General features: G+C 49.1%; 1 protein-coding gene across 3 annotated transcripts; it reads left to right on the top strand.

The window, feature by feature from the left end:
- Positions 1-8,506: 8,506 nt before the first annotated feature.
- SERHL2 (serine hydrolase like 2) lies at positions 8,507-17,468 on the top strand. 3 transcript variants are annotated; one of them, XM_038153710.1, is made up of 12 exons: positions 8,507-8,626; positions 9,976-10,200; positions 10,272-10,385; positions 11,366-11,407; positions 12,134-12,153; positions 12,343-12,417; positions 13,197-13,306; positions 13,572-13,651; positions 13,991-14,025; positions 14,735-14,811; positions 16,256-16,349; positions 16,675-16,791. In XM_038153710.1, exons 2-12 carry the CDS (start codon positions 10,053-10,055, stop codon positions 16,789-16,791), a joined length of 912 nt encoding a protein of 303 aa, XP_038009638.1. In that variant the 5' UTR covers positions 8,507-8,626; positions 9,976-10,052. The 3 variants fall into 3 exon arrangements, with proteins under 3 accessions (XP_038009638.1, XP_038009640.1, XP_038009637.1); XM_038153712.1 differs by lacking the exon at positions 8,507-8,626 and adding an exon at positions 8,661-9,185; XM_038153709.1 differs by lacking the exon at positions 8,507-8,626 and having other exon boundaries at positions 10,053-10,200; positions 16,675-17,468.
- The last annotated feature ends 26 nt before the right edge of the window (positions 17,469-17,494 follow it).

The raw sequence follows: 17,494 nt of genomic DNA, 5'->3' as shown, positions 1-17,494 counted from the left end.
TGTCACACTTTTCTTTTTCTTTTTGGATGGCAGCTTCAAAAATATCCAGTGGTTTGCTTTACAGTTGCCTAGTAGGGAGTCTGTTTCCCTCTGTGGATATTTATAACATTTATTGGGTAACTTCATAGACTCTTCCAGCCACTTTGCCTTAATGTTAAATGACCTGGTCTGATTCTACCTTTTCTTTTTCTTCTTCATCTTTGCCTGTGAAAAGTTAACATCCAGCCTCGCTGCTCCAAGATTGTCTGCAGGTCTTGCTCATATTTCTCTCATACTTCCCTTGAAACTGTGACCTGGCAGCAGTTACAGCTGAATTGCAGCAATCGTCTTCAGCCATAAAAGCCAGTGGGACGTGTCACAATGGCACCATTGACCACAGCTTTCCAAAGCTCAGATTTAAACCACAGGGTCCAAAATGTCTTCAGGATCAAGGTACCTCTGAGGTGGCTTCATTATAGGTGGAAAACACAAGGATGCTGAAATTGCTTGTGTCCTGTGCCATGAAGGAGGAGAAGGCAACCACCTGAAAGGCTTCGTGTAGTGACAGTGAGAATACAGGCAGGCTAATTTGAACACTGCCCACTGCTGCGTCTCTGGAGAAAGCTGGATCCCTCCTAAAGACAGTTTTTGAGATGCCCAGGATGCTGATGACAGTGTGACAAGGAATAGCGCCCAAGAAGGTGCCAGGATTTGTTCTTAGGATTTACAAGTTTTATCCTACCCCTCATTTTTGCCCCTGCATATGGATACCCTCAATATCCCCGATACTAAAACTTTAAACCACATTAAACATGAAAGCATTAATTGATAGAGCTGCTGACGGAATGAACCTTTTCCAGAGTTTTGTCTGAAGTCCTGCTGCTGAGAGCATTAGGTCTGAGTTTATTCTACCTTTGGATCATAGTTCCACTTTGTGGTGTTTCTCTGCTTGTTCTTCAGCAATCTCCAAGTCTTTGGTAAGTTTCAAGATGTTGATATCCAGCAGCACAAGAGCCAGTAACACCCTAACACCTTCACTCCTTCTCAGCGTGCAGATTCCTTACATCTTGCATAAGGTAGAAGGAGCCACAGTCTGCCTATTTACTCCTGTCACTTTGGGAGGTGTGGAAAAAGAACAGTATTTTGGGGCAGGTCATTGCAAACTACTGAATAAAGATGGTTTTCTGGGAAGGCAAAAGACTAACATTACCTCAGAGGAAGGGAGAGGATAATTTGATGAGGGGAAAGAACTGGAGATAATGAAACACTGAAAATCTGCAGAAGAAAGGAAAAAAAGATACCAAAAAACCAAAGGAGAGGAACATGGAGGGCAGAGAGGAGGGAAGATGAGTGAACACATTAGATCAGTCAGCCAGTACTGACTTGCCCTTCAGCTTTGCAGACCTGTGTGTGCAAGCTCACTGGGGCTGGAGCACCAATTCCACATCACAGGTGACCAATTACTTAGGATCTCAGTGCCTTTCTGGGCCCCCACCAGACCCAAACACGCTGTTGCCCAGTGGTGTGGACACTGACTTTCTGAATGGGATTTGAGTAGGATACGAGACTGCCCTGACAATGTAGCTGACCAAGCGGCCCAGACATGGGGCCTCAAGCTGGGGGGTTCCTGTTGGGTGGTTTAATGGGAAAGAAAGGGAGAGAAGAAAGCAAGGGGAAGGCCTGGGTACCCTGGGTTGAGAGGTGATGCAGGCAGTGCCTGAGATTTTGTACAGATAGGAGGATGGAAGGATGCTTGTGGGGTGGGTAGGAAATGACTGCCACCATCTCCTGATGTGCTGCAAGTCCAACCTGCAAAGAACACAAAATGTACAAGGTTTGATTGCATTCACTCTTAGGTAGTTTTTCCCTTATGACCTCTCCTCCCCTTTTGAGATGGTCTCTCTCTTAGCTTGCAAAAAGCCTCCTTTTAGGAGGTGCTAACAGCAAAGCATTAAGAAGAAGGAAAAAAAACAAAAAACAACAAAAACAATACCACAAAAAGAGAGAGCCAGGAGGACTAAACTAACACACACAAATCCCCCAGCCCTGTTCCTTTGCTCCCCCGGGAAAAAAAAAAAACAAAACACCAACCAAACAAAAACCCCAAAAAAAGCCAACCAAACAAAACCAAACACCTTCAGTGGTTTAGAGCGAGCAGAGGCTGGTTTTGTTCCACTCTAATGAGAAAAATTAGCACAAGTACCGGCCCCTTCGCACGAAGCGGTGGCAAGGCCCCTCCTTCCTCTACCAGAGCAGGGCTCTTCTCAGTAACGAAGAGAAATTGCTTTCCAGGAAAGCGAAGGTACAGGGGCTGCGCGGAGCGCGGTGACCCAGCGCGGCTGCGGGGAGCCGCGCTCTGCGGGCTGCCAGCCCCGGCTGCGCTGCCGTGCCCGGAGCACGGATGGAGCCAGGGCGGCCGGAGCCAGCCGCGCACGGGGCACGCCGAGCACCGCGGCCCCTGCGCCTTCGTGCCACTCTGCAACAGCCTCTGCTGCCGCGGCTTTGCCCCGCGGCCGCCGCAGAACACGAGTTCTCTCTCACTCCTTGCCAGGCCATGCCCCTGGGTCGCTTGAGGGAGGAAGACCCAGCAGACAGCGACCTTCTGCGTTTTCAAACGAAGCATTAGGTTGCATAATCTGGAAGGTATTTAGGTCAGACTTAAGCAGCTGCAGTCTTTTATAACTGTACGGCAAACCGCTCCCTCACCTCTGAATCTTGCCTACACGTCAAACACCCTGGAGCAGGGACAGGGGAAACGAGGTACCAGCCTTCGGCACCGCTGGACTCAGGTGAGAGCTCCTTGAGGCTCCGTGGCCACGTAAATCCATGACCACCCCAGGTGACTTCTCCCAACATTGCTGCCCAACAGCCATGGAGGTGGAAGCTCAGTTAAGGATTTCATTGTATCCTTGAGGTCTATTGCCTCTCCTTGTTGTCCCACATTTTCGGGATGTGTTACTGGAGACCAAAATGGGTGGATCTTGCCCAAATCCCTTTGCTCAGAATCCCTCAGTTGGAACATGTAGCCTCGGTCCTGCCCACACTTTCCCAGATTTGTCCCCCCCGGCACTGAGGCGCGTGGTGATGCTGAACCCGCTCACAGGACACAGGCACCAAGTTCACTCCCTTCAGGCATTTCCCCAAAGCAGACAAAAACAGCCAGGAGAGGCTGTTTGCAGGGAACAATCTGAGACAGAGACCCCATAGCAGAGAGGTCCTGAGTCACTGTTGGACCTAGAAACAGGGTCTTCCTCAGCAGAGGAAACCAAGCTTCTAAATTAGGTACAACAATGTAAAATGCAAAGAGTATAGCCATGGACTATAATTTTGGGAGTGGTTGTAGCAAAAGCTTTGCAGGTTGGTACCATCTGACAGCAGTGTCTATTGCAGTAGACTAAATTCCAGACCACTCTGCTTTCCAGATGATCACAGGACAAAGAACTCTGTCACATTAATCATTGTTGTTTTGTTAAACATCCCATCTTCATTAAAAAAATGCCAATGGTTGGAAAGCTGCCAGCACCCTAAGTAAACCCCTGAAGTATTTAACTCCTTTCTCCATTATCGAATGTATACCTCATCTCTAGACTGTTTTTTCTTGTGTCGTTGTTAGGCAGCGTGACAATTGGAGGAGCAAAAATGCAATGCTACTTAGGTATACCAAGGCTTTGATCATGTTGGGCCTAAATGCTTCTCTCTCATAAAATGTCTTCCAACTCCTTAACAGGCCTTAAAGCTCTGCCAGGAAGCCTCTCCAACTTGTTCCCTTCCTCACTGAATTATAGCAGTCAAAACTGGGAATTCTTTCACACAAGTAACCACCTCCATGGAATTAGCAGACACAATACAATCTCCTGCAATGCAATCCCATTACACCTGTTTCGCATTCCCTGCTCATACACTGGGGAATGGAACGAGCCTTTCGGACTGCCCTGGGAGCTCACGCTCAGCTGCTGCTCCCTGTGAGTCAGTCCTTCACCAGAGTCACTTCTTCCACAAACAGCATGGCCAGATCAAAAGTGTGGCCCGGGTGGAGTAGCTCACTATTGGACTGTTTCAAAAACCCCCCTTACATGCTTGTATCAACTTTAATATTTTGACACTTGCTGCCTGGTCAATTCTCAGTCCGATTACTACAAAATGTGTTATTTTGGTATCATTCCAGTATTTTAAAAATCAAAACACAGTGTAAGACTCTATCTGTTTCCTTGCTGGAGAGCTATTACTTCAACAGTTTTTACTTTTGTCAGCCAAATCCATAACCCGAATCTATAACTTACATCTCCAAAAGTTCCCAAGCAGTTTTATAGATTCTTTTCCATAAACACATGAGACTTAGTGTTAAATAGAACTTCTCCCTTGTTTTTAAATAATCCTAGTACGTGCTATTTCCTTATTCTTTACGAAGTCAATAAGGAGCTGGTAGGCCTGTAATTACAAGTGTCAGATTACTTACGGTTTTCACTATAATTTCATCTCAGCCTGTGGGGAATCTGCCAGATTTTCCAAGTGAAAGATGGTTAAATCTAGACAAGAGCTGGAGAGAAACTTCTCTTCTTCCCCTGCCACTTCATACATTTAAATAGGTGCATGCTCTAAAGGTGGGTATGGGTTTTGTAGCAATCTGGACAGCAGCTCACCTTGCAAGTTAATCTAAACAGGCCCAGGGGATGGGAACCAGCAGAGACTCCTGAATCTGTCCCAAATATAATAGACTTTCTGATTAAGGAGGAAATGGAAAGCTGAGACTGGAAAGAGTTTATTTGTATGATGGCTGCTCATATATAATTTATATGCAATAAATGTTTCTAGCCATTTCATTAGCTGCAAATAAAGTGATACAAATGTGCACCACTTGGACCTGATGCATGGTGTGTGCCTGGGGCTGCTTCCAGCTGAATGGTGGTGGTTCACGTGGGAATGACTTAACATCCCAGCAGCCCCACTACCCAAATTATGCTGCAGGTGAATCCATGAAGTAGATGCACTTCACTTTTTCAACCACTCATTGCTTGGCTTAAAACAAAGATTTCCATTTAAATTATCATATTGGCCTCAGACTGTGGTGGGTAAAGAGCCAGCATCTCTTTGTCTCTCCCACCTTCTGCACAGTTGGAGAGCTCTGGAAAAACTGCGTTTAGCTCAGTTGGTTACAGCATGATGCCAAATAAACAAGGAATGCAACAGATCTGGTGCAAGGGGGAGAAACCAATCTAAGTCATCACAGCATTTGTTTTGCACTTAATATGTAAGCAACTTTTTCAATCAGAAATTCACATTAATGAAATTCAACAAGAAATTAGGGAAAACCAGTGAAAAAGTACACCACAAAGGTACCTGAATGAGTCTGTTGCTGTTGAGCAGAGCTCAGAGATCATGAGATGATATCCTACCCCAACTCTTCCCACCTGGGGAGCTCATTTAAACTCTTGAGACTTCCTGGGACCATCTCCAAAGCAAGCAAGATTTGTAGATGGAGCTCAAACTAAGACCTGTGAGCCAGCATGTTGGAGCTGCTTGCATGATAACATGCTTGCCTGTGATCACTTTTATTTTCCTGTCTACTATAGATTGCAGCATATACTCACAATATGGGGCTTTATATAGAGGTGTGTCCTCTATATATCCTCTGAAAGAAATCAGTTAAGCTAGCAATAGCATGCTTTTTTAAAATTTTTTTTTTTTTTTGTATAACTGCACAAGAGAAATTGGGGTACAGGACTATGACTAGTAAATCAACATAAATAGATCAATATGTCAGTACTTCAGTGCTTGAATCCAACCAGCTATGGGGAATTTGTCCCCTGGTAGCAATCAATCTGCTGTACTTAAAGTTTCCTCACCAGATCTGCAGCTAGCACAAACTGATCAATGCTGTTCCAAGTCAGTGGAGCATAACAGCTTTGCACGTCCCAGTGTTCAGCCTTGCAGGTCTCCTGCTCCTTTGCAAGGACACAGAGGTTAAATTACCTTTTGCTAAGCACATGGGATATCTCACACTAACTCACAGTTCTTTACTCAAAACCAGCCTTTCTTACCACCAGTCCAGTGTAGCCCAGCCAACAGCTCTGTACTTTTTCAGGTGGAGCCTAGTTTGGTCCTCCACAAGCAGCAATTCCTCTGCAGTGGCCTGTGGCACTCACTAGAAGTAGATGCAGCAAAATGAATTCTGTGAGCACCTGAATTCTGCTGTGCATCCTGCATAGGGCCCTCCCCCTGGGGGGCTTTCCAGGCTGTGCTGGGAGAGATGCCCAGTCTTGTAAGATGTTGGGCTGCGCTTTTAGAGGGGTGAGTAGCATTGCTAGAGAAGGTATGAGGGACCTGGAGGACAGCTCAACAATATGGCTTTGGCTAATAGGGTGACAGTCCTGCCACTGAGGGGAAGGTACAGAGCACATCCCAGTGCAATCTTCTCCACTAGGAGCTCTATCTGAAATCACTTACTCCCGATCATTTCTGTGAGAAATGCTTCCTTTCCCATCAGGCGGCTGCTGATGGAGCCTCCTACCAGAAATGATTTAGGATGCAGGTCACAGGAGTCCAATGTCACTAGAGAATGCACTATTCCCACCTGAGTCCCAGAATAACCTCTGTGACCCAAAGCAATGAGTGCCAAGATCCTACTGGCTGCTGGAATGGGGGAGAGCGCCCAGTATGGTGGTCCAAGACCTGTGGGTGGTGATGCATATACTGCCAGGGCAAGCATTTACAGCAGCATCCCAGGATTCTCCCAAATAAGGCTTGTGCCCAAAAACTGGTATTAGGTAGAGGTCAGGTAGAGCTCCAGCATGTAGCTCTCAGGGGATGTTCCTTGTGGGTACAAGTTCTTGGAGGTGAAGCTCCCCATGCCCCAAGCACAGGTGGTAGCCCAGGCCTGGGGACAATCTGTGCTGTGCTTGCATGGCTGGCTGGACAATGCCACCACCTTCAGTGGGCTTATTTCACTGCTCCCCAGAAGTAGGTCTGGCTCATGAGTGGCAATGGATTTTCCTGGCCATGACCCGTTGTCCCACCAACCACTGGAATGTGTGCCAACAGTCCACATAACTTCTCATGGCACAGGGTCCTCTTCCTCAAAAGTCATGCCATATACTGAAGAACCACAAGCCTAGCAGCAGCCACTGCCTACCCATTACACTGCCTAACAATTACACTGCCGTCTGGTGGCTTCTTCAGCAGGAATTCCAGGAATTCACAGGAGGGCCCTGCCCTCTATTAACAGCAGCCGCTGTTTGATTATTGTTCATTATCATCGAGTGCATTTTACAAATCTGTTCTGCCAAGCTGTCTCTTGCTTTTCACTTTTTGTAATCAGCCACCCACCTCTGAGAGTTGTAGGAGAGAAGCTGTAGAAATTAGTGTGGCCTCTCTCCTTCTGCAAGGCTCCCCAGCCCTTGTCGTCTGCTTTCCTTGCTCCTTCAGTATGGAGGCTTAAGAAAAAGCGAGACACTGCACACTTTGCAAACCTGTAAAAATTCATGTTCTGATTTCCTTTCTAATGGCTCACATGGAGAGGAGGCTGTGAGCTACACAGTGCTCTTGTTTCCTCTCGGTGATGGGTCCCCAAGGTTATGTTTCAACTGCTGTGGTACAGAGCCCATTTTGCCAGGATGAGTTAGAGCTAGGCAGGAGAAATAGGGCTCTAAGCTTCTACACTGGTTTCTTTCAAGCTTTTTAGGCTGTTCTGAAAATATATTGTGTAATTTAGGAGACTGATGTGATGAACTCAGTATAGGGCTTCCAGTTACCAATATAAAACTGATTCCCTAAGAACATACATTCATTCTGTTTCCTTCAACTGTTCCAGCAAGGGGTCCCACTGCTCACAGTGTGATTTGACTTTGCTTCCTCTGACCGCAGAGTCCTTGACTGAAGAGGAATGGTTGTGATCTGCATTAGGCTTAGCATTAGACTGCTGGATGGAATGAGAGGCACCAGCAAGTAGCCATACTTGGGTATTGGCTTCCTTGAAACTTGGTCTATACAGACATCACCTTTTAGGACAATTAATAAGGCAAACTATAATAGAATATAATAGAAAATAATAGAAACCTCTCCATCTGAGAGGGGTCTGTTTTTGCAGAAGAGGAGTGGAGCGGCTGAGGCAGTGCTGTCTGCTGTGCATCTGTGGTAGCTTGGCCCTGTAGTAGAGTCAGTTCACTGCGATGGGTCACAGTATGGGAGGGTGACTCTTGTCCCTGAAAGCAACGCGATTCCAGCAAGCGTTAGGAGTTCAGAAGAGTCTCTCTATCAGAGAGTGACAGAAGTTCAGTGTCAGTGTCAAGCACTGGGCCCGTTTGATGTCAATAGGAAGCTCCTGGGTCACAGTTAAAACATCTCACACTGTGTCACCATAGTACAGGCAGTTTCCATCGTCAGTAATGTGTCTTCTGGAGGCAGTCAAGGATGCAGCCATACCTCCTTGATTTCCACTCCTCAGAGATTCCCATCACGCCCAGGAGGTTGTCGGCAGCTCCAGACCCGACAGCCACGGTTAAGTTCCCGTTTCTCTTACCGAGCCCGACGCAGACAGAGGCGGGGGCCGGGGCGCCCCAGGGAGGCGGGCAGCGGGGCGGTGCAGCCGGCCCGCCCTGCCCGGCCCGGCCCCGCCGCCGCCTCTGCTCAGCCGGCCCGGCCGCCCGGAGCGGTAGGAGCGGGCCGGGGCGTCGCGGGAGGGCGGCGGGGGGAGCCGGGGCCGGGTCGGCCGTGGCGCTCCAGGGTCTGCTCTCGGCGCCGGGCAGGGGTCGGTCCCGGGGCGGTCCCTCCCCGGGGCCGGGAGCAGGACCGGGAGCAGGCGCTCCAGGGCGGCCCGAGGCGAAGGCCCGGGTGTAGCGGCGCCTCCTGCCCGCCCAAGGAGGCCTTACCCCGGGGCCGGGGGATCCCAGGGCTGGAGCCCCGCTGGGCCCAGGCAGGACTGCCTGGGAGGGCCATCAGGCTCTGCCAGGAGCCCAGGCCCTCAGGACAGGGCAGGTCCATGGTCACACTACGGAAAGTCAGCCCACGGTTGTTTGTCAGGATGTGGCCCGGCGAGGGCAGCTGGGATCAGACACAGCCCCGCGATCAGCAGGCAGGGCCGCGGTTCCGGACTGCCGCGGCTGGTCCTGGGCCGAGCTTAAACACACTCATAGGGAGCCCCAGGCTTGGCTGATTGGGACCATCAGGGCCCTGACAGCAGCCTACCCCCTCTGTCCTCACTCCTTAGAGAGGTATGGGCTCTGGAGGGACTTGCTGTAGAGTGATTTAATTGCTGTGCGGTCTCAGAGGGCTAATTAAGGGAGCAGATACGCAAGACAAGTCCCTTGGAAGGGGATATGACACGAGAGACCGGGAGATAGTCAGGTTGTCTGTGGCTTGGGGTGAAAGGGAAATGTTTAAACCACCATTGGAAGGTCGCCAGAGGCTGGCACTCAGGAGCTGGTGCTTGAGCAAGGGTCAGTGATTGCCAGGTAAATGAGATGGTTTGAGGTTGAGCAAGTGCCTGGCAGGTTGCGGACCCATATCCCATGCGAAAGTCCCTGGCCCTGAGGCGGCTGGCAGCAGTGACCTGCTGTGCAGCATGGAGCCAGCTGCTCTAGCAAATGTGCCAACCAGTGGTGCAAAAGAGAAGCACCAAGGGAAAAGAGGGCAAGGTGGTAACAGTCTAATGCTGCAGGCAGCATCCTAATTCTCCAAACTGTCTTTTTGGCCCAGGACAGGTGCCTGGCTGACTGCAGCTAGCTGGGGGAATTCTGCACGGTTCCCTCTTGCTGGATCTCCTGTGCCTTCTGGTCAGGTTGCAGCTGCTGCAGAGACACAGGGAAGGCTTTCTCCTCCTGCATAGGGAAAGCTTATTTCTTCCTAGGAGCATAGCTAGTACGTGCTGGGAGGAGGATTCCCCAAACAGGCAGTCAGGAACGGCAGCTTGGGATGTTGAATGGGGAGCTATAAATCATCAAGCTGCTAATTAAGACCACAGGAGACTGGTGAGTTACTAAAGACCTGTATTACTCTTTTCAGAGCTCTAGACCATTAACAAGACCCCTGGGACCTTCTCCAAGTACGTGACTCTCCAAGGACATCACCCTGTTCTGGGCATGTTCTCAGAGTTGAAGTTCCCCGTGCCCTGGGGACATGTGGCAGCCAAGGCCTGGGGACCCTCAGAAGGACATCCTGTGCTGTGTTTGCATGGGTGGTTGGACAATGCCAACACCTTTGACAAGCTCATTCCACTGCTCCCCAGAGGTATGTCTGGCTCATCAGAATGGCTTGTGTTGTGTGGCCTGGCTGCACATCTGATCCTCTTTCTCTTTCAGGTTGTTATTATGTGGCAATGGATTTTTCTGGCCACGGTTTGTCCTCCCACCGACCTGCAGGCTGCCCCTACCATTTCCTAGATTATGTGACCGATGTGCGCCGGGTGGCAGCAGGTGGGTACTTGAAGGAACCCTCGAGGAGGTGCTTGTGGAGAGGGTGCTGTATTGGTCCTGCTCTTTTCCAATAAGCAAGCAGCATTCTCAGTTCTCCCTCCTTCTCCCCCTGCTGGCGTTTCTGTATTAAAAAAAAGCTGTAGTGGTGAAGTGGTGGATGCAACTAAATGGTTTTGCCAGACTGGCTTTTTTTAAGCAGTCAGTGACCCCTAACCAGTGTTAGGTGTAAGTTGGAAATTTCTGGTTCTCCCTGATGGCAGTTTACTACTTTCTTTAGTATCATGCAAAGAAATCTGAAAGTCAAAATGTCGTGTACTCCTAATAACTGCTGATGTGACTGTCCATCTGTATATTTGGCATGTGTGATTTTACTTTCCCCATTCAGTACATAAAAGAGTCTCTAGAAGCTTTCAGATGTTCCAGAGGGTAAATCTCATCTTCCAGTGAGGTTTATTTCAGATGCGCAGCACTGATAAAGCTGTATTTTCCTATAAGCCTCCCAGAGTGCCCTAAAAATGGACTGAAGAGCCTGATGTGCTAAATGGTGCAGAAAGCTTTCACTTGGAATCATACTTCTCTCAATGCAGCAGACCTGGCTCTGTGTCCTCACATGTCTTGCAGAATGCCCTGTGGCAGGATGCTCTGTAAAGGTTTCTCTCTTCCACCAGATGCTACCCAGTCAGGCTCCTCTGCTTCTTGCCAGTCTCATACCTGGCAGTGAATGGGACTTTGCTGGAGTTTGTTTGACATGCAGAAAGAACTTGAGAGCTGTATGACTTAACTACCACGGAAATGAGGTGGTAAATGCTCTTTTTCTTAAAAATCGGCCCACTTAGCTGCTTAGTTTCTGGATTAGGAAGCACATGTGGTAGTGCAAAAGCCCTCCTGGGAGAAAGGGCCCATGTCAGTAGAGAAGCAGCAAGATATTGCTGCTCTGGTGTCTAACGTAGCACTCTCTGTTTTTCTCTGTTGCCACTTAGCCTTGCAGTGGAGACGGTTCACCCTGATGGGTCACAGTATGGGTAAGTGGCTCTAGTCCTTGTAAACTGTGAGATTAATACTAAGCAGTAGATAATTAACTTCCAAGACATGCTGCTAGGAGCCGGGTTGGAATATTTATTATGCCAAGTACGAGGTTCCTGCTTGAGTGATTTGAAAATCTGTGCCCGTGTTTGAAATGCCTGTATCGAGACCCTGCAGTACAGACAGTGGTAGTTCTTGCTGTGAGCATTTCCCCCACTCACAGGACGGAACAGTGATTGCCAAAGAGGGGTGGCCTACGCAGGAGAATTCACAGCAGGCCTTCCTGCCTGGTCCCCACAAAGCCTGGGACCAGACAGCCCATTTGGTGGGCTGTAAAGCTGCCTGAGGGGAACTGGACTCCAGGATCCATCCCTTTGAGCTTGGAATATGATTTGATGTTGTCACGATTTGGAGTTTGCTTCCCAGGGCAGCTCTGGTCACAGCCAGCAGGACCTGCCCACGAAGACATTTTATACAGTAACTCCTCCTTGGCCTTTGCTGTCTGAGGGAGGTGGGAATGGCACAAGATGGGGAACACAACAGGTCAACAGGCCTGGTCTCTGCCTGCATGTTGTGGGCTGGAAGAGCTCTCCTCTGTACTGGGGTTTTATCCCATGGTACAATGCACATTTTTATTTCTGAGGCAGCTCCTGCTGTGGGGAAAGTGAATTTCTATTACCAGCGGCTGTTCTGTGCATTACTGAGCACCCTTTTCTTCTTTGCAGGTGGGGCTGTGGCAGGAATGGTGAGTAAAACATTATTTCTTCATGGGGTTGTGATTTCTGCAGCTGCAACAACAAATGGCAGAGAAATTAAAAGACAGACCTGGATGTCAGGGGAGGAGAGGCCCTTCCCTGACCCCTCTCCCATGCAGCAGGATAGACATCACTCGGTGCTCAGCTTTTCATTTTCTTATTGTTTCATCTCTCCTCAGTTCTGTTTCCTTTATCCTGAGATGGTGGACAAGCTGATCCTGCTGGAAAGTCTTGGCTTTCTTCTAGCTCCAGAGGTTAGAGCTCATGTGTCCTTCCATTCACTTTTTTAAAATACAAAAATATATGGTTTTTTTCTTTCCCTCACTTCTTCAGAGAAAGCACTGATGTGACCACTTCCTGGCAGGTCACACAAGTGCTAGGGCTCTTCCTTTTGGCAGGCACTGATCTGCTCCTTGTTACACAGACGGAAGTCTGTCCTTAGGGTGGCCCTTGGGGGCACCTTAGGGGGCACACTTGGCAGAGCTCCACATCCTGCAGTCCCTTAGCTCTGAAATTTTCTTGTGTGTGCCAAGCCCTTGTACAAAGGAAGCTGGAACCTCTGTCCAGGCAACTGCCAGCTGAGGTTATCTTCTTGCCAACAGCATGTTGGGTGACCTGGGCACAAGACTGGTAGATTTTTTTCTGTTTCTGGCAGTTCATAAAGCTAACATTCCCAACTTGCCATCATTGCTACCAGATGCTGGAGCTTTCGCTGGCAGTAGTGGGACAGAAGGCCTAGTTCAGAAACAGAAAAAATACCAAACTTTGGAGAGTTGTCCTCAACTCAGAAGTGAGGTAGGAAGGGTTAGAAAAGATGGCAAGAACAAAAAGTTAATAAGTTCATTACAGCAGTATTGCTGTATTTATTAAAAAATGCCCTTTCTCCCAGAAAGGGGCATTTTTAATAAGATACCCATAACTGATACCAGTTCTGAGAGATGTTGAAGAGTGAGATTTCCCTCTTCCACTCTCCAATAAGGGGTAAAATCATTCAGAAGAAAGGGGTTACTCCTCTTCCCTACCTGTGTTTCAGGACACAGAGGCATGGCTGAAATCAAAACGGAGGGTGATCGACAGACTCCTGAGTCTGGAGGCAAAGCAGCAAACTCCCAAAGCACGGAGCCCCGAAGCAGCATTGCAGAGGTGGGTTCCCATCCATCCTCTTCATTTACTGCCTGCGCTCACCTTGACTGAGTTACAGCTGTGCAAATGAGAAAGGAAAACCATCCTTCCACTTCACCTTTCAAGTCCTTTTCTGGAATCCGAGCAAGACCTTTTGCTTCTGCTGTCAGAAGCTGCTGCTTCTTTCTGAAGAAGCCTGAGAGCTCACTGTCACCTTGTCATGGCATTTTTGCTTCACTTCCTCCCATTCTCCAGCATCACGATTTCTCTGCCATGTCTCCCTCAGGCTTTTAGAAGCAAACAGCCATCTGACAGCAGAGGGTGGGGCAATCCTGCTGCAGCGAGGAGCAACTGAGACACCCGCTGGTAAGGGGCTGTGTGGTGCTGGGCCACTGCTGGGTGTGGGAAGGGACTGGTGCCAATTAGCCATTGTCTTCTGCGGGGTACAGGGTGCCCTAGCGACAGATTTACACAGCCTGAATGGGATCAATTAAGTCTGGAGGCAGAGTTCTCCATTCCCAGCAACTGGGTTTGGTGCTCAAATGCCAGAACAGCTAAATAAAATAAAGTTTAAAAAAGGGAGAAATCTGAATTAATCCTATTCTTCCCATCTCAGAAAGTCTTGAGCAGACCCCAAAAGTGAGTTAAAACAGAACAGCTCCTGCTCCTAAGAAAACCTGGTTGTTTTTTTTTTTTTCTTTCCAGGGCTGGTGTATAACAGAGACATGAGAGCTCGTACGGTGCGTACTGCTCTTCTGACATGCCCCCCTACAGAACACTCACACAGAGGATGCCTGCTCACTGAGCTAGGCCCTGCCTCCACCCAGCTGCTTACTTTCTGCTTCCCGAATTCCTACGTGTCATTTAAATGCTGCTTTTAAAAGAGCCTGCACTTGATCATTGATTGAGCTTACAGAGTCACTGGAAAATGTTACCGTTTGTTTTTTCACAAGTTTCTCTGCCCCAGGGCCTCCTGGCCATGTTTTCCTGCTGTTATAACTCTTCAGGCAGCAGATGGATGGATGCTTTCTGTCAGCTTGTCAGGTGACCTGAATAAGAAGCAGAGTGGAGCAAAGTCCTTAGGTTTGGTATTTTTATAGTTTTGTGCCACTTTTGAGCAATTAGGGCCTCCTCTGTCTGTGCTACTGCCGGGATATGGAAGCCAGGGTAATGCACTTTCTCCTTTTTAGTAAAAGAATTTTTAAAGCTTTTCTCTATGAGATCATTCCCATATGTGCTGCAGCCCAGCAGGCAATGTTGTTGGCAGCCCTGGAACACAGCTGGACAGAAGGAGGCTTTGCAGAGCCATCTACTGTGTGCAGCCTGGACGCTTGTCATGTGGTCAGCATGGAAGCTTCAGAGCCACTTGTGCAGGAGGGCTTGGGGACACCCTCTGCCCCCAGCTGCTGTTCCTGAGCTTTGACACTTTCCTTCTCTTTGCACCTGCAGCAGAGTCGAGAGTTCTTCACGGTGGAGCAGTGTGTGAAGCTCCTGCAGAAGATCCAGGACCGTGTTCTCATCATTGTGTGAGTGAGGCACAGACCATACCACCCCTTGCTGTCTCCCTCAGTGGAAGGAATGAAGGCTAGAATGGAGTCCTCCACTACCCCTTCCTCTACACTAGTCACCCAGACTTTTGGCCAGCTGGTGTAACACTTCAGCTTCACATGTGAGAAGTATTTCCCAGTTCCTCACCACTGCCCTGAGGTGGGCAGGCTCCTGGAGAAGGCAGACAGCAACTGGAACATCCTCCCAGCCTGGCACTCTGCTTTCAGGCTGGGACTCCTTGGTGCAAGGCTGACTGAGGAAACATTAGTCGTGCCCTATCTTCCCCATACTCTTGGCTTCACAAGCCCACCCCACAACTTTCCATTCCTTGGCACTGCAGCAAGGGGCCAGCCTGGCAAATACATGACCCTCCACAGCACCACACCTACTTGCTGTCCTGACCTGACTCTGCCCCAGTCAGCAACCCAGCCTGCCTCCTCCAGGCCCCTAACCTCTTGCCTGAGCAAACAGGTGAAACTACAGCAGTCTCCATCTCCTCCAGCTGCTCCTGAAGCCCCTGGTCTGACTGAGCTCCTGCAAACTCTCTCCTATGGCAAGCAGCTCTGGGGACATGGCCAGTGGCTTGCAAAGAGTCCCACAAGCTGTTCAGCTGTCTGGGTGCGCAGCTTGTTTTGCAAGTCATCTTCTGTCTTCCCATCTCCTTCGAGGGCAAGGTGTGCAGGGCTCTGGCTACCTTGGCTGGTGGGTGCTGTTAAAAGACTGTCTTGAAAACAAGAGGAAGTGCTAGCAGTTGAGAAAAGAGGTGCAGTTTTGGCTTCCTTGATGCATTTTAGCATCATAACAGGTTCAGGTTATTCCTACTTGTCCAGAAGTGTAACATTGTGCTGAGGTCCAGTCCTCTGGGCCATAGAAATGCCATTGAGCCTGGGATATCCCCTTGTCCCATCACCAGCACAGAAGACAGCATGACCTTAGCTCTGCAGGAGATCTAATGCTGACTTCTCCAGGGCAACTGCTCTGGTACCTCACTCTTTGAGCAGGGCATAACCTAGTTAAATAAGCAGCAAAGAGAGGCAGAACGGACTGAGGGGAGATGTGGAAACTCTAAGGAGGGAAGAAGTTAAGAGCAGAAGGCAGAGCAGGGGCAGGAAATGTTGTTTTCAGACCAGTTACAGAGCCAGCCCTGGGAGGACAATATTTAGCCAGTCCCCACTCTGATACCCCTGGGCAGTCACCCAAAGTTTTACACCTTTTAGTTGGATAGAAAATAGCTTAGCCAAGCTGTGCGGTGCACTCTGACTACCATGTATGACCCTGTCACCTGCTGCTTATGAGCAGCCTGGAAAGAACAGCTGGGTTTGTCACCCTACTGTCTTGGGGACACTGATTCTGCCCAGGACAGCCACAAAGACAAATGAAGGCACACTGGGTGCTGTACTGAGCCTCAGTGTTGTTTTTCAGATCACAAGATGGACTCTTGGTACCGCACAATCTACCGAGCAGAAATCACTTTGTGAAAGCCCTGCAGGAGGCATTCGAGTCTAACCTCAAAGAGGTGAGAGCAAACGTCATCCTTGCATCTTGATTTGCCACAACCCTGGGAGCAGCAGCTGGGAAGCAGCTGACCTTGGTGGACACCCTCCACTAGGTGATCAGTCCTGAACAGCACAGCCCTCACATGGGGAAGGTGGCGGGGGGGGGGGTATGGAGTCAGGGGAGGAAGTCAACTTTGTCCCTGCTGCCAAAATCCCAAGTTAGTACTATGTCCTGTCTCACTTGCCCTGTCCCTTCCCACAAGTGTCACACAGCAAGCAGTGTGTGCTTGAGGGACCGCTTTCCTGGTCCACATCTTCACATCTTCTTGTGTTCTTTCCCTACAGCACATCCAGCTAGCAGAAGTGCCTGGGAGTCACTTTGTGCACCTGAACGAGCCCGAGGTGGTAGCTGGGATCATCAGCAACTTCCTGACAGCACAGAACACCAGGGCCAGACTCTAGGAAGCCCTCACAGCAGCAGTCCAGGAGAATTGGGAGCTAACAAGCAAGCTCCAGAATTGTCACCATTCCTACCTCACATCCAGCATTAGATCATGATAATCTTTCCTATGCTTAGCTCACTGCAGGGTGGAAGCAGGTCTGCCAGGGGTACTCTGAAGGAGAGCTGAGCAAAGCATGTCATTTTTCAAAGGGAGAAGGAATCCTTGCTCTACTTCTAGCTCTGTGAGTACAGGGATAGAGGCCCAGAGTGGCCTTCCCCTTGGCTTACTCCAAACTTGCACCCTGACACAGAGCAGAACACAAGGCAGAGGCATCCTCTGTGACAGCAGCAGCTCCCCAGCTTTGGCAGTGCAGTAGAGGTGGCTCTTCTTGCCTCCTCCCTGAGTATGGAGAGTAGGCTGCTCCCTGGATTTAACCTGCTGAAAAACATGGAAAGTGTTCTGCTTCTCTGCTTACTTCCATAGATGCTCAGAGGGCCTCAGTGTCTCTGTTCCATTGTGAGAACTACTGTTTAAGAATCAGCTTAAATAAGAGCTTACCTGTGCAGAGAAGGCCATTTTAATGAATGCTAGAGAATTCTTAATCCTCTAGCTGAAGCAGCTGGGAGAACTACAAATTATGGAAAAGTTGGCAGAGACAATTTCTGTCCTAAATAAAGATTAATGTTCTAATGTTAAGTCTGTCTTCTTGACTCTATAAGAGA

This window comes from Motacilla alba, chromosome 1A (assembly GCF_015832195.1).
Source record: "Motacilla alba alba isolate MOTALB_02 chromosome 1A, Motacilla_alba_V1.0_pri, whole genome shotgun sequence".
Lineage (NCBI taxonomy): Eukaryota > Metazoa > Chordata > Aves > Passeriformes > Motacillidae > Motacilla > Motacilla alba.
The sequence above is the reverse complement of the archived record's forward strand: the minus strand, read 5'-3'. Positions and strand labels throughout refer to the sequence as shown.

Bases quoted from the DNA above. Each gene is read 5' to 3' on its own strand.
- SERHL2 (XM_038153709.1), top strand. From the start codon at position 10,053: ATGTTCTCAGAGTTGAAGTTCCCCGTGCCCTGGGGACATGTGGCAGCC. The intron at 11,408-12,133 runs GTAAGTGGCTCT...TCTTCTTTGCAG, and splicing joins CCTGATGGGTCACAGTATGG to GTGGGGCTGTGGCAGGAATG. The intron at 12,154-12,342 runs GTGAGTAAAACA...ATCTCTCCTCAG, and splicing joins GTGGGGCTGTGGCAGGAATG to TTCTGTTTCCTTTATCCTGA.